The sequence below is a fragment of the Astatotilapia calliptera genome, chromosome 5 (assembly GCF_900246225.1).
Source record: "Astatotilapia calliptera chromosome 5, fAstCal1.2, whole genome shotgun sequence".
Classification (NCBI taxonomy): domain Eukaryota; kingdom Metazoa; phylum Chordata; class Actinopteri; order Cichliformes; family Cichlidae; genus Astatotilapia; species Astatotilapia calliptera.
Window position 1 is genome coordinate 15,289,776 of NC_039306.1, and position 16,479 is coordinate 15,306,254.

At 42.0% G+C, this 16,479-nt stretch overlaps 1 protein-coding gene across 1 annotated transcript in view; it reads right to left on the reverse strand.

Moving 5' to 3' along the window:
* The window catches only part of LOC113022260 (receptor-type tyrosine-protein phosphatase gamma-like), a 110,108-nt gene that overhangs the window by 4,844 nt on the left and 88,785 nt on the right, over positions 1–16,479 (reverse strand). Inside the window, exons 9-23 of the mRNA XM_026167464.1 lie at positions 15,860–16,044; positions 13,163–13,271; positions 13,008–13,057; positions 12,159–12,894; positions 11,088–11,226; positions 8,594–8,685; positions 6,840–6,931; positions 5,235–5,331; positions 5,038–5,120; positions 4,486–4,620; positions 4,256–4,390; positions 2,996–3,168; positions 2,732–2,867; positions 920–1,066; positions 386–479 (exon numbers count right to left, since the gene is read on the reverse strand). Coding sequence (XP_026023249.1) covers positions 386–479; positions 920–1,066; positions 2,732–2,867; positions 2,996–3,168; positions 4,256–4,390; positions 4,486–4,620; positions 5,038–5,120; positions 5,235–5,331; positions 6,840–6,931; positions 8,594–8,685; positions 11,088–11,226; positions 12,159–12,894; positions 13,008–13,057; positions 13,163–13,271; positions 15,860–16,044 — 2,403 coding nt within the window. The remainder of the gene's footprint in view (positions 1–385; positions 480–919; positions 1,067–2,731; positions 2,868–2,995; positions 3,169–4,255; positions 4,391–4,485; positions 4,621–5,037; positions 5,121–5,234; positions 5,332–6,839; positions 6,932–8,593; positions 8,686–11,087; positions 11,227–12,158; positions 12,895–13,007; positions 13,058–13,162; positions 13,272–15,859; positions 16,045–16,479) is intronic.

Genomic DNA, 16,479 nt, shown 5'->3' on the forward strand with positions numbered 1-16,479 from the left:
CACATTTTGAATCAGAACCCCGGCCTCTGTAATATTGCACTGACTGATAATGCACACATTTATTACCAGTCCCGACTGTTGCTATAGCAACAAGGACCTCCTTTTCCATCATCAGGGTTTCACCAAGGCATGGAAAGATTAACTTATAGGACTACGGCAACCGATTTTAATGTTGGAAATATGAATAAAGAGAGGCTGCAAAATCTGCCATAAGCAAATCTGAGTCCAATTCTCATTTCCTTTCATTTACAAAATTAACCAACACAAGATTGATACGATTCGTGGAAGATTATTTAAAACACGTTCTTGCCGAGAGCTTGTTCGACATGACCTTGGTTCGCCGAAGCCTCGGCTCCATGTCAAGTATGCTGTTGTAAATACTCACAGGGAACCACTGAGGAATTGCGGTTCTTTTCCTTGTTGCAGTCTTTGTGGGCGCTGAAGCACTCCACAAAGCGTGTGTTGCACTGAGTCAGCAGCTGGCGAGAGAGAAGGCAAAATTAGATTTTAGTCCGGAGAGTCGCTGTAAATTAAAATCAAACACATAAAAACTAAGATATAACACTGTTTAAACCCCAAAATTAACAGCAAGTCTTTCACATTAATAACAAGCATGTGAATCTCAGGAGGAAGTGACATTATGTGGGAGCAATTAGTTTGTCTCTCCTGATGTTGAAAGAGCAGGAGCTTAATGAAACATTCATCAAGCTTTGCATAAGGCGGCAGGGGTGACAGACATGACTTTATTAGCATCAACATCAGAGACGCTCTCAATTTATTTCTGTCTGCGAGTGGAAAGCCGCCTGCGTGTTGCTAACAAGCTTCTGAGTCAAAGACCACCTCAAATGCAGCTGATGGAGCCACTGCTGATGCAGACAGCTCGTCTAACGCGACTAGTTAGACTTGCGCGCTTACTAACCCTGAACTGCTTCTCCAGCCGTGTGCGGCCTGTTGAGTTGGGTGTAAGGACGCTGTTGACATAGCTGTGAAGCTGCCAGGCGGGCACCTCCGTCTCTCTGCTCAGGATAGCCTCCATTAAAGCATCGTGGATGAAAACATACTGCTCCTGGTGGGAGACAAAAGGTATAGAGCATTCAGAAATGTTTCAATGTATCTTTATATTTTGCTTCCAAGGAGCCAGATTCTTTTAAAGTAGTCTCCAGCAATATCTCTCCAGGCTTTTTGAAGGTGTTTCAAAGTTTTTATTTTGACAACGCTCTCTTTTCGCTCATTTTCAGTCCAGTCGTTATACCTAAACAGTCTCACAGGAATTTTTTGTTTTGTTTGTTAAGTCACTTGACACTGACCTACGAATCATTCAAACATAAAAAGGCACCAAACTCAAAGGATGAATCAGTGATGTGTCAACACATAAAAGACAACGCAGCAAAGAACTGATTTTAAATTGTATCTTTAGGCACTTTGCTACTGGTAACCTGCTGCAAAAGCACAAAATTTGTTCCCATTTGTTTTGTTGAATATGTGAAAAAAGCCAGAGACAACAGGCACAAAATAGTGTTTTCCCTCCAACCAGATGATTCCCAAAGAGCTTTAAAAAAAACAGAGGAAGATGGACATGTGGAGAACAAAGGAGCCATTCTTACCAGAAAAAGCTGATGTATCCCAAATTACGTAAGAACTAGACTTCATCCAGTTATAGCCACCAAGCCGATTTACTTTTATTGACAAAAAGTGAGTTTATTAATTAAAATGCTTATTTAAAATGATTGTTAGGAAAAAAACATTATTATTATTATACATTTTTAATTCCAAGTACTCTTCCATGCCAAGTTTTAGCATTGTTTACTGAAGATAAAAATCAGACATCTACAGACATTATAAAAACAATATATTTAATTAAAATATAAATGATTAGATCATAAATATTGGATTCTGCAGAGTAACTAGTAGAGTCAGTCAAAAGAAATAAAAAAAGAAAACAAAACATTTAATCTGAATTTGTCCGATTCCCCTTTAAAAGTTGCTTCCTGGAAATCTTTCACTGCAGACGTCAAACTGACAGCAGGCAGAAACCTCTCTGTCAAACTGAACCTTTCACGGTGAGGATCATCAGTGCTGATCAGAGCTGGGTCTGCCGCTATGAGCCCGATACCAAAAGGCAGTTTTCAGTTTGAAGAGTTTGCAGGTCAGGAGCGTGACCAGGAGTCTGCTTTTTGTTGGACATTCTCAGGGTTGTATGCCGTGAGGTGGGTCAGCCTGTCATTGTGGACTTCTAATGTAACATCCAAATCTTTGACAGTGAAATCAAAACTACAATACCTGCCTCTAACATTTAGTGAGGGTATTAAGATAAAATATGTAATATCTGGTTAAATTAACTGTTTTTTCCAAGGTAAACTGGTACTAAAAAGCTTACATGAAACCGTGGAAGAGACAACAACATCACATTTCCTGACAGTTGTCTGTGAACTGATCTCATAGAGAAGATAGCAGGAATATAAATGGATAGGGGCAGCAGGTAACTATGACCAATCATCCCATAGTTAAAAAAATGACTAAAGTGCTGCCAGAGGACAGCCAGTATGGACTCATTCTGGTCTCACCACATCACATTTTGCTCTGCGTGTTGCATTGAAACTGCAGGAAGCGTGACCTTTACCTGAGCTTAGAGTATCAAAGTGAACAGCTTTCATAACTCCCTATCCATCTTTAATCAGAGATGACCTTTAGAGACATTTCCCAGAGTAACTGATTATTTAGTGCTTCTTACCTCAGTCTGGACTAGGTAGTTGCGTTGTGTGCGGATATGTTTGAGAAAATCCAGGACGCTGACTGTGCTTTTGTCCTTGATTTGTTGCAGCATGCTGTCAATGACAATGTATGTTCCGGTGCGCCCCACGCCTGCACTGAAGAGCAGAGCGACAAGCAATATAAGCAAACCCGTACAGGAAGCTTTTGGCCAGGTCAGCAAATATGAGCCTAATGCTAATAAGTAACACTCATCTAGCCCAGGAGCTAAGTAATAATGATGTACCTGCAGTGCACCAGGACAGGGCCCATGTCTGCAGCACGAGCTGCAGACGAGCGGTTGATGAAGGTGAGGACAGGAAGGGTGTACTCCGGTACTCCCATGTCAGGCCACTGAGTGTAGTGATACTGGACCACAATGCGCTCGTTTAGTTTCCCTTTCGGGTTCCCCTTCTGCCCCTGAAAGACATCAGAAACAACATTTCTGAGCACGGAACAAAATAGTCGGGAGATAAACAGCATAGCATTTGAAATCTCCCACTCAGCATTTCTAAACAGAAAAAAATAAAAAAATAAATAAAAATAAAGCCTTTATTTGTTCTTTACAACATTATAATGCGTGTCCTAGCGTAAGCATGTACAAAAAACTCTGGATCTCCCCGTGGTTACCCATGAACTGTGTACGGCTGGCTACTGAAAGAAAAATGGGTGATGAATGAATAGAAAAACTCGCACCGTTCACCTTTACACAAGGACATCCTGTGACTGCTCTGTGCTGTTTGGGTCCACATAATCCCTTAGAGGGTAGGGATACTACAAATCAATATTTCTCAGTGATTGCTTTTATTCTGTCCTGACGCAAATTTGGCACGGCCTCCGTTCACAGGACATGAGGGCTCACTAATGGTTTGATGAATATGACATTTTACTCTGTAACCTGCCCACAATCACTTAAAGTTCTATCCCCACAACAAAAACAAGTTCTAATATTAAGAATAGTTGTTACTAAATATTCGTTTCCAGGAAATGACTGGTGCAAGGTAGTCACTATGGTTACTGAATGTCTGGGGGTGGGGACCATACCAAAATGAATGATAATGAAAGCTGCGTTAAGATTTAACAGTCAGAGAGAGAGAACATGTTGGATAAATGTGACCTGATAAATCTGATTACCCTTATAAATCTGTCCTGATTTCATTTTTTGGGAAGGTTTTTAATTATAATCCACAAACCCCCGCGCCCCCCTCCAAAAAAAACATGACGCATCTCATGTTACACATGGATACAACCTTGGCTTGATCCGTTGATCTGTTCAGTGTAATCAGATGTTTCCCACTAATTCCAAATTGGAACAATATTAATAATTTTCAGAGTACACAAAAATTCTCTGCCATTAGAGCAGATTCATATTTACGAAATACATTTCTGAAGCAGGCAGATGTCGACCAGTGTTTTCTTTTGACTGGACCGTGATGTCGATGTTTCAATATTTCAGCAGGTTCAACCCACTAAGACAAAGTTTATTATAGTGCAAGTGTCTGGTTACCTTTTTAACTTTAGTGTTCCTAATGAGGAAACGGCGCAATGTGTAGCAAGCGTGCACTTTGGTGCTTTTCAGGGTCACCACGATGCTTCCATACTGCTCGCTGTTCTCTGTTGGCCAGTACTGGTCACATTTCCTCTGAAACACACAGCATGCACAGAGTTACATTTGAACCTATCTGAATTACAGTCAAATGTTTGCTTCGATTATGCGATAGATCAAAGTGAACCTACTCTTCCTTTCTCCACAAGGTTCGTGATCATGACTATGACTCCAGTGTTCTGCTCCCACACCATCCTCCAGAAGTCCTCGAATGTAGACTTGAGAGGGCCCTGAGCAGCTATATAAGCTCTGGGCTGGTTGTAGCCCTGAAAACAGGAGAGTGGAGGGAGTGTTGTTTACTGGTAAGATGCAATCACTCCTCTATCAATATTCCTGATATAGCTGATGCAACCGATTTACTGGCGAAACATTTGCCGGTCATGAAATTCACTCCTTGAGCTGACAGTAATGATACGTATTCATGCATGAATACATTTCTCAAATATAAATGTAAAATTTTTTATTACTATCTGTCAGGTTTATGACTTGGACACCTCGATTGATATTTTAAACAAAGCTGTCAGCAAGCCGTTTAGCACTGCCAATAACTCTTTCACATCGCACTATTGCTTCATTCAAGTCGCTGTTCAGCTGAAGCGGTTCAGACTCGCAACCTTTCCATTTCAAAAACAAAAAAAAGAAAAGTAAACCTTCAACAATGTTAAGTGGCTGGTTGAACTCACATCCACATAGTTGGCATTAATGTAATCCGAATGTTTGGCATCTTTTCCTGCCAAAGCCCGTAATTTCACCCGGCTGTGGTCGTCTAAGGGGAAGCATTGACATATTTGTGAGAATTATTAAAAAGATGAAAACCCGTTTTATGAACACTATTGGAATCCAAAGCGGCAGACGTAATCAGATTTTACAGCTGACTCACAGGCCACAATGTTGATGTATCTGTTTTTGTGCTTGTTGTCAGGATGATTGGAATGTTCTGCTGTGATTTTCAGGTCGGCTGTGGAGCGTTGGACCTCCTGCAGGGAGGGAAAAAAAATAAACAGAAATTGATTTTATTAAGGAGGCTAGATCTAACAGAATTACATTCTAAAAAGAAGTTATATTTACTCAAAATCTCAGTGTTCTTTCTGATACTATATTGTTGGGGAAGTTTTATTTTTTTCCACCCTACAGATCTCCCCTGTGCACAGCTCATAGCCCCCAATTTAAAGCCGAACCTCTAGCATGGATTCTGTGCCTTATTCAAGGACGCTTCAGAGCAGATGCTTGCTGCAACTGGGGCTTGAACTCGAGCCTCTAGTAGAACAGCCTTCTTCTTTTCTACAGCACGATGCATTCAGTCACCCCCCCAAAAAAACAATCACGTCCAAAACGGCTTCGTCGTGGTGCATTTGAACATTGCGCACACAGGCATCACATTACATGACCCCAATTAGAAGGAATACACTGGGGGTGAAGCTTTTGCCTCCTTTCTTAACCTAGTTACACAGAGAGTGTGTTCCCGTCCGGTCAACCGGCAGACAGACCTTCTCTAATTAACCTTCATCACTCTGGTCTCTCTCTCCATCTTTCTCTCAACCATCTGTTCAAAATTAGCAACCCCGCGCACGAGTGTGTGCATGATATAATGTCCAACCATTGTTCAGATTTGGCAGGCCCATTTGGAGAGAGCGTGCACAAAAGATAAATTCTGCGCTCAGTAGTTTAGCAGTATCAGCACTAGTTTATGTGCTTTTATGCAAATTTACGTAATTTTTTCTTTTTTTTTTTTACTTCAAAGAAAATCTGGAAACTTCTCATTTGGTTTGTTGGGTTTGGACTGGTGTGAAAACCCCTTAGTAGATGTATCTAAAATAATGGAAAGTGAAGATTGCAGTGACAAGATTTTCATAAAGCTTGACCTCTGACCTTTAGATTGATCAAACTTGCCTGAGATTACATTAGATACAGATACACAGCCTGTCTGACTCGGTGACAACAACATACCATTGGCCTTTTATGGCTGAGCGGTAAACTACACAGAGGAAGACTACGAGGAAAGTTCTTCCCTCGAGCAGAGTGTGGCGAGGTTTGTGGCGTGAAAGCAAAGCAGATCCACTGGATTGGCTCGATTTTATGGTTCTTTGTCTAAGTGAAAGAAATACATAAAACGCAGCAACAACACAGTAATTATTTTAAAAAGCTTTTCGTACCCTTTCCACTCGCTCATCTCCATTCATGATGATGCTCCTTTATCAATAAACCTTCAGGACCTTTTCTTTTGTAAATACAAATGAGTAGTAAAGGACTGCAAGACCTGCTGTCAGCACAAAGTTGTCAAAACTGCCCAATCAAAGAGCTGCATGTTGGCATACATGACCTCTTGTTTAGTTTGTAGGTAACGTAAAGCAGAGTAGAACTAAAAGGCAACAATGGATGTTTTAGCTCCTTCATGCAGACCAACAAAACCCAGCTCTGATGTAAAACACGACTCTGTACGCAGCGAGGGTTAACAATGCTTCACAATGTTGTGTCAAAAGAGTACCTCAAACTCCTCAGCAAAACCCTGCATGTTGTTTTTGTAGAGCTCCATGACGTGTTTCACAAACTGCTTAACAGGGATGGCCTCCATGTCATCTGCAGGGGAAGCAGTAAAAACAGCAAGTGCCCATTATGTCATCGCTTTTTTACTCACTAACAGAAATTAAAGAAATTTGTGACTTTGTTTACTTTTACGCGGCATCACTACATCAGTGAGACTGGTAGATTATTTTTAACAAAAGGAAAAGATTTAAAAAATAAATAAATAACCAAGTGACCTCTATCACAAACACCTAGATTTTGGCATTTTGAGCTGTACAGGAAGACACATCTGTCTCATCTGAGCCAAATCAGCTCCAAATCACACATGAAAGATCTTTGATAAGGCTGGTCAGCATCACACAGGGACAGTGCAGGAGACCCAGCTGTCATCGCTGCCGATTCCGGCCAATGTCTTAACTAATACACACTAGCAGCTGGGGCCTCCGAGGCTTTTACTTGCCTCAGTGGCTACAGCATAGAGGTGAATTCTTGCCTATTAATCTGGTCATTTATCAAAGTGTCTTTTTTCCATCTATATTAGTGTCAAGAGACTTATCAGCCTGATCAGTTCATCAGAGTAGCTCTGGGTGAAATGTGGCTTTGTGGCAGCTAGAAAGTGTAATAGACTAAGGCTGATTAGGCCCATTCTTGACAGGACATAAAGCTGAACAAAAGGTGGGCTTAAAGGTCCCACGGCTCCATTTCAAACTTCTGAATCACTACAAATACACACAAATAGATAAGCAGAGAGAAAATATAGTGGGGGGAAAAAGAGAGGAACAAACAAACAAACAACAAGAGAAACAAGGGAAGAAACAAAGAAAGAGCAATAAAAACAGAGTGCATGCAGAGTCAATACTAGCATCATGATTATAGCTCGACTGATGTCACAGCCTTGAAATGTCCCTGAGCTTAAAGCGACTGTGAAAGTAAAGTCTGATATCGACTAGCTGCCACTCCACTGCTGCCTGGGACAATAAGGGCTAAGAAAAGCCAGTCACACAACTTCTACAGTGCTGTTTCCGGAGTCAATTCACATGTAAATGAACAGAAACTGCAAAGCAGACATTAAGGTAATACAGAAAACCCTTTGAAAAGATTTAATGACGCCTTGTAAATGTGCAATACATCAGTAGACATAAATCGATAAAAGTCAGTCAAGATTCCATTAGTCCTCTGTTTATGTCTTAAAAAAAACTATTTTTAAGGTTACAGAACAGATTTAATAAACTAAATTTAAGTTTTGTCTTAAATCTTTTTATGGTTAAAAAACAGATTTATTAGATCAGACTCAAAATTTCTGCAATGGGAACATCTGCAACAGTGATTCCTTATATTTGTAGTCTGATAAATTACCTCTTCACTGGCACCATCATGTACCTGAACCATTTATGGATTACCTTTAGCAAACAAATGCTGATCTGCTACTGTTAGCCTAAAGCGGTGGAGAACTTGAGAAAACACTTCAGCCATTACTTTATTTTTTGGTTCATTTAAATCACTTTTAGCAAACTTCAACTTGCTTGTTGTCCAACTTTTTTTTTGCACATTAACTAATACAATACAGTACTTTTTTAAAGCCACAACCTCACATACAAATCATACCAAACAGGCTTCATGCAAGTCCCGTTTCAGTCTGATGTGTGACAAAGTACACGCTGGCTCGTTAAAACTGATAAATTAAATTTCTGGCACAGTATAGAAAACATAGCTCACCTGGTATAGGGATGACTGGGATATTCTCATTGGCCACCACCCGTGGAGAGCTGCTCTCCTCCACATAAAAGTGAGCTGTCTGGAAAAATCTCCTGCAGGGACCCAGAGAGATAAGTATAGTGAATGTGGCACAGTAAACCCACCCACTATCAGCTCAAATGATGCAGCCAAGTGTATTGAGGGAGTCGTTAGCCGGTTGTTCTCAGATCCGGTCCGTCAACATCAGCATAGAAATGTTGAACAGAATGACAACAGCAGAAAACTCCTAATGAAAACCCCAGAGAAGTTAGGACACAGCTGATCGCACACAGAGTGAGTGGCTCCTGGAAACAGAGCCTTCGCTGACTATAGGGACCAGGTAAACAACTCACGGTGACACGCTGCAGCGCCGAGCCGAGTTTGGCTCTTTATGCAAACCGAAGACAACTAATCCAAACACATTTTCTCTTCTCAGGGCCTCTTTCAAGGGACTTTGAGGACAAGGAAATCAACTTCAAGATGCATTTTCTGGAGTAAATACTCATTGTTGGCAGCAGCTGCTGCCTCTGCTGCTGCTCAAAAAGCTGTTTCAAAAAGCCTGGATCTTTGCAAATACTGCCAGGACAATTCAATCAAAATTTTCATACAGCCTGAAGTTCAGAGTTCACAGAGTGACAAACTGCAAGCAGCCATGCTCTTTCGTAAGTATTGAGGTTATTTATGTGGTGATATTAAAACAGATTTGTAAAAAGGTCAGCTGTGCATTAAAAATAATCAGCAGCTCTAGCGTGACTGACAACAACCAGTGAGGAACCGGAACACCTGGTATACCAACTCGCATGCAATCTGTCCTATAAGACCCACGTTTCATCCCAGTGCTAACATACCCCAGTTTTAACCCTACCTGTACGCCATGCAGAGGAGGGAGCAGATGCTAGTCATTCTTAGAGAGATGAAACCGAAACAAAAAGGTGGAACTGCATTTAAAAAGAAAATGCACAAAGAGAGGAGCCAAACAGAGACGGTGACAGAGAGAATTGATAGAGAGAAAAGAGAGCGCGAGAGAGGAAAGGTGAAAACAAACGGGGGAGGAGCGCTCCCCCCGGTTTCAGTCGCAGCCTCCCGATCTAATGGCCTCCTTTGAGGGCAGATGTGGTCCTGCTAACTAATCGGCATCGTCCATGTCGTCTTCCTGACTCTCAGAAGAGCAGCTTGCATTAAGGCCAGTTTAACAGCTTTATTAATGAATTCCAATTAAGAAGAAAAAGAAAAGAAAGGAGGTGGGACTGGGTTTGTTCTCGGTTTTATATCCGTCAGTTTTCAGCCAACACCTTGAGCCTCACAGGCTTCCAGATGGGCAACACCAGCAATTAACACCAGACTCATAACCTCAGATAAACCCAAACAGGGAAGCTTTAATAGATAATTCACTGGCCACACATTTCTCCATAGACGCCTCTAAAAATCAAATGTATGGTGGAATTAAGCCGATATGATAATGAACAAAACATCTGGAACTAGAGAAACTCACGGGTTTAGCCTCTGTGTCACTAAGAGAGACCACGCAGAGGATGAGGAGTAAACGGCTTGATTTCATCTTTCACCGTAGCCTTTTCCCTAAGGGAAGCAGGCATTGTCTGTGAACTGTCTGAGCTGTCACAACAGCAGCTGCGATGGCCATTTCAAATCTCAAAGCTGCCCCTGCTTTTCTACTCAAATACCCAAACTCTCGCTAACCGAATCTGTACAGTCATCTTGCTTTCAGCTCTGGTTTTTTACACCTCTGTGGAGCCAATAACCCCGCTTTTAATTATATCTCACTGTTTTATTATCTGTCACAGCAAGGTGATATAAACATTTGCTGTGGCGATCAAATCAAAAAAAAAAAAAAAAAAAACATTTAAATGCATTTAACACATTTCAAATATTTATTTCTAAAGAGTCTATAAACAAATAAAATCCTTTACAAGTAGCGGCAGTAAATATACACAGGACCAGCTGAGGAAGTAGCCTACAGTGCCATTTGTTACTCATTAACCAGCCGACATGTGCTTGTGGCCTGGCCTGTGTAATTACTCGGGCTCCAATAGCATGGCTGGAAATTAGCCCAGCAGATGAAGACACAGCTGGGACCCATGCTGGCATTGCGGGGCCTTCAGGTCTCCTGCCCCTCACCCAAGTGGGTGATGGGCAAAATGTACAAAGCAAAGGGAAGAAAGCAGCATTAGTACCCTTGCTAAGCCCAAACCATGCTGAGGACACTTAAACGCAGGTGGTTTACTTAGTAGAAAACATGAACAGAGAAAAAAAATGCATTCAAGAGGTCCAGTGTGAGTGAGGGGCAGCTGTATTTTTATACCTCTAAAGGAGGAATCAGAGACATCATCATCCCCACACCCAGTAAAGATAAGGCTTTTTATTTTCAATAAAAGGCTACAGCACTTCATCATAGCAATTTACTGTTCTAACAAACTAAGATGGAGCCCCGGGAATGAGGTTGTGAACTCTCTCTCACCTCCAGTAGACCATCACAATTAGCAGCATGATGAGGCACAGCAGAGTGAGAGCAGACACCACCACCAAGGGGACAATCCACACCATCCTGCCCATCCCCGGGTGAGGTGGCGGCATCCCATTGGACATGGTGGTTCTGTCTGAAAGACAAAACAAACACATGTTAAATGTCTAAATATGTCGTACCGACTTATACAGTTTCATCTGTGCTCTTATAAAGTGCCTCCGTGAATATATTTAAAGGCTATTCTGATGTTTTGTTCGCAGATAAAATGGAAATCTTGGAACAGAGTAGGGTTAGTCTTTGCGTCTTCTCTTCAGTTAAACGCTGGGACACTATGCTAGGCTTTTCTCCATTAATTCTATAATGTTCACGAAATAAATTGTTTCCTAAAATTAAAAGCCTAGACAGAAGTCATTATGGAAAAAAACAAAAACAAACACAAACACAAATCAAGGAGAGAACAAACACATTTTACAAGAGCTCAAGATTAACTCTAATTAGATGATTAAAACAATGTGATTGGGTTGGTTGATCAGATTCAAAAGAAAACCGCAGTGTTGTTTGTTTATATTGTTATTGATAATCACTAACGGCAACTGCCTTTTAACATTTTTCAGTGCCACTTCTAGTATTTTCATGGTTTGTTGAGGGGGAAATAAGACAAAAAAAAGAGGCAAAGACATCTTCATAAATGCTCTCCCTCGAAACAAACTCTTTTAAAACATGCTTAAAGGAATTCCTTGAGGCGCAAGTCCCTCTGGCAGACAGCCTACTTCTTCCTTCAGGTCTCTGTGTTGTAGTGACACAAATGCCTGGGGCTCCGTCTTTGACCGAGATGGTAACCAGTGTAGTTAGCGTCTTATATCAAGTTATTTGTTCTGCTAAACTGGTCTCTGTAAGTGCTGGTGGTGTTTACAGAACTGTGCTTTGGAAAGAAGTCTTGCCTGGCACAACAGCCGACAACAAGGGAAAAAAGGCTTAACAAGAGTTCAAAAGATTTTTCAGTATGAGGAGGGGGAAAAAAAGAAATAAAAAACAACAACACAGGAATCGAAATGTCCTGCTCACCAGTGTGGACAGAGAAAGGCCAGCTGTTTGCATTTTCATTTTCAGTGGGGATCTTTGTAGGTAAATTCTTGGGAATTTGCGTCTTTACGCTGCTATTACGCGGCTCCTGAGTGGACACTGGGTTTACACCTGTAGGGTTGCTCTCCACGTCTTCACCAGTGCTCGGAGGTACTGTGGTGCCTTTAACTGTAGGTTTCCCTTCTCCTTTCTCTTTGGCTGTGGATGCGGGGGTGGGGATTAAAGGTTTTTTGGCCAGAGTGCTGTTTGCTTGTTTCTCCCCATTGTCAGTTCCAGTCTTTTCCTTCTTCTTCTTCTGCTGCTCTTCCTCCTCCTCCTTCTCCCCATCTTTCTCGCCTTCCTCCCCCTCCTCTTCACCCTCGTGCGGAGCATTATTCTCCTCAGACGCGTTGTCTGTCTCGGAGCCCTGAGGTGGCGTCTGCTCGTTGTTGGACTTTGCGGGCGCGGTGGATGGACGAGTGGGGTTCTGAGTGGCTTGAGGCGCCTGCGTGGGCCAAACAGAGCTGGGCATGGAGGAGATGACCCCTCCGCCGACACCCAAGCCTGCCAGCAAGGTGCTCGTCACTACCGATGCCACCGTGGCCTGGCTGCCACTAGAAGAGGGGCCCATCCCTGTTGCCATGGAGACAATGGAGAAGTGGATACCAGAGGACGTCCACGTGGAGGAACCAGAACTGATTGGAGCCATGTCTGCTGAGGACGCAGGAGAAACTGTGGGCTGAGGGAGATGGGCAGAGAGGGGGGGGGAGAAATGGTTACCCAACAGAATATGACATGAACGTCACTGAGATGCAAAAAGAAATGTGCACTGCCATCTTCTGGTCAACTAACCATCCCAGTCTTCACAATTCGAGATCCTTCAAAAATTCTTGTCGTATTAGCTGTGAAACAAAAGAGGGAGGGACATAAAATATTTATATATTCATCTATTAGTGCATTTGAAGACGGAACAAAGGCCTTAGAGTACACCTGCTGTGACCACATACCTCTGAACAACAGTGTTTGGCTAAAATCACTGCGCAGATCATGTTGACACACTGCCTGCACTCTGAACAGGTACAGGATGTCAGGAGAAACGTTAGTGATGACTGCTTTCTGTAAGAGAAAACACACATAAAATACTGTCAATTCTAACTGAAATTGCATCGTAATAGATGAACACATTTGAAAAGGCAGATGCTAATAATTCAAATAGCCTCCAATGAACGCTTTCCATTTTAAACTACTGCTTGGCCAATAGTCTGTGGCCCACAACTTCCAAGCTGTTTAGAAAGGTTATTTTCTGTTTAATTTAATTGTGTTTTTGCAGGTTGCAGATGGCTTAACTTGTATTCAAAGTGCCCTCAGAATAGGTGGGTGATTGCCTCTGGTGTTGCAGAGCCAGTATTTCTCCAAAATAATTCAGATAAAGGTGTCCAGAGATAGAAACTGAAAATTGAAATGGAAATGAAGTGAGCAAAATAAGGACTTTAGTGCAGAGAGGGAGAAGTGGACAGAATAATGTGAGAAAAAGAGGCTGATCGACTGTATTAATGGAGTGTAACTGCACGGACAGAGCACCACACGGACACTATAATCACTCTCTCAGTCAGCCATTTGAAATCAAAGCACAATGCAAATTTACAGGTCTCCCACTTCACCACGACAAATAAATCATGTTATTACATTAATGCATTCCACGCAAAATAGTCACTTAGCCTCACGAGCCCAACATGGTTCACCAGTCACATCATGGGTAATACATCTTCCGTAACAAAGTTTAGATGACACTTGATATCTAAGTAAGCATTTTCACAGTGCAGCAGCCTTTATGGAGAACGCGCTGCTCTTTTGTGGCCACAGAGTACAGAAAATGAAGACTGTAGAGATATAAGAAGAACATCAGGGTGCAGTAATCATTAACAGAGAGCTAAAAAGAGATGCCAAAATTCACAAATAATGAGAGAAAGCTATGGGTAACATCAGGTATAAATATTGTTGCTGCAAGTGAGATGTGAACTTCTGTCCACAATGAGCGGCAATAATTCAACAAAGGGAATAATATTAACTTATGGTATGTTTTCTGATGAGAATAACAGTTTATTTTGTGGAGGAGTTCTTGACTGCCAGAAGCCTGGTTGCATATTGATTTCAGCTCACTTGTCCATCATTTTCTAAGCTTCAGTAGCTACATTCGAAGCTCAAGTTCTCCTCCAGGCATGTTTTAGGAAACACAGTATTAAAGATAAGCTGCGCGGAATAATAATTTGTGTCTGAAGTGTTTTTACCCTCACAAAGTAGTTCAATTACCTGGTTTAAAATTCTTAAAATTACATCTCCTCCTCCTTTCTCCCAGAATCTATGAATATGCAAATCATTGTTCATTGTGTAACTGCTGAACACAACGCGTCTCCTTATTCACAGAGTGTGTGCGCGCACCGGAGGCATCGAACTCGTGCAAGTTCCACGCTGCAAAATTTGCTTCATAATGTCATGAAATCATCCTGTAGAACGATTGTTTAAAAAAATTTCAGTGCCAGACTCTGCAATTGGATCCTTCTGCACAGTGAAGGTTAAACATCAAAGTGAGGCAAACACGCTTGAGTGAAGGGGGTTATTACCTTAAAGGATTAGCCAGCTCTTGCTCTCAGATCTCACCCCTTCTGTGCAGTTACCCACACCAAATAGGAGTCGCTAGTGCAGCAACATTACAAGATCCCTCACGAGCTTCCAGCCCATGACAACTGTGTTTATTGGAATGCGCCAAGCTGGAGGTAGCATTGCCACCAGGGAACTGATCCCAGGTCTCTGAACTGGTGAGATGAGATTTTTCTCCTCTGCACTGTTTATATCAAAAAGCCAGTCATGCAGACTATAAAAACAGCTGGGGGTCAGTGGGCTTTAAAGAGATGCACAGCTGGGTGTTGGATTTCCACAAATGCAAAAATATGTGACCAGAGAGAAGAATATATAGAGTGAAAAAGAACAGCCCTGTAGGTGCAACCTCCTGCAGAGGGAGGATATATCTGTGGACACCACTGAATATTCTGCTGAAAAGCTACAGTAAGAACCAAAGTGTGCTAACTCACTGTTTAGGGCAGCGAGATGAATTATATGATCAGTGGAGCAAAGATCTAAAAGGGTACATTTGCTCTGCATATGTTACTAACAGAAGTTTCTGTTGAAAGAGCTGCTCGTACTGCCTGAAAACTGAAGATTTTTTTAAATGATTGCTTTTTAAATTGGGAAAATAAAAGCGAATATATTATTTTGTTTACGCCGCCTCGGTCTGTATGCGTTTTTTTTTTTGTTCACCCTGTAATAGAGGTGCCTACTTCTGAGGCTGATTCAAACCTAAATGCAAATAAACAGAGGGGTAAATGCTACACCTGGATAAAGGCCACAGCTGCAATCTTGAACACATTATATATACAGTATCTCAGTGTGACACGTCAAAGTTTGTGACGGGCCTGTGCTTCTATTCTTAGACAGGTGAGTGACAGCAGAGTGTCTGGGCCCTCATATCAGCCAACAGCCACATGCAGAGTTCATCATAACCTGTCACCTCCAATACACACCGTCACTGATCTGGCCAACCTCTGATCCTGACAGATACATCTGAGGCTCTGCACACCAATCGGAGCTGTTTATGCAACATTTATTGTAAAATAAATAAATAAAAGCTTTTAAACAGCCACACTCACCATGCTCTGATCCCCGGTCTTGGTGAAGGTCTTTTCATCAGCGACATCACGTTTCACCCAGCTGTAGGAGACCATGTAACTGGTGATAGGTGGGTGGTAGACTGTCAGAGGGCGTTCCCAGCTCACCATCAATGCCGTCTGGTTTAGTGGCTGGATCTTCATGCTCACTGGGGCACTGCTGCACACTAAAAAGACCAGAGAGGGAAAAAAAAGAAGGATATGAGAACAAGGCAGCATGAAAAGAAAGAAAAGGGGAGGAGGGGGACGAAAAAAAGATTGACAAGGAAGTAAACAGTGGTGTCACTTTTTCACTGACTGAATACAGCTCGGTGAAGATGGAAGACTGTGATTGGGATGACTGCTTGACCACATGTGTTTTTGTCTGTCGACATGTGTGGGTAGAATGAAGGTTGCCTTTTAACGGGCTTATTACAAAATCCCGCTTGCTTTGACTCAAAGCCATTTCCACTTGAGAAACACCCAGAAGTGCACAAAGCTAAAGTAACTCAATAACAAAAATACTCCTGAAGGCTTCAGTTGGGTCACGCACAACCTCCGGCGTGTGCAGATTGTCAATCTGGACGCGTTGTGCCTTTTTCATGCCAAAAAAAAGAAGAAGG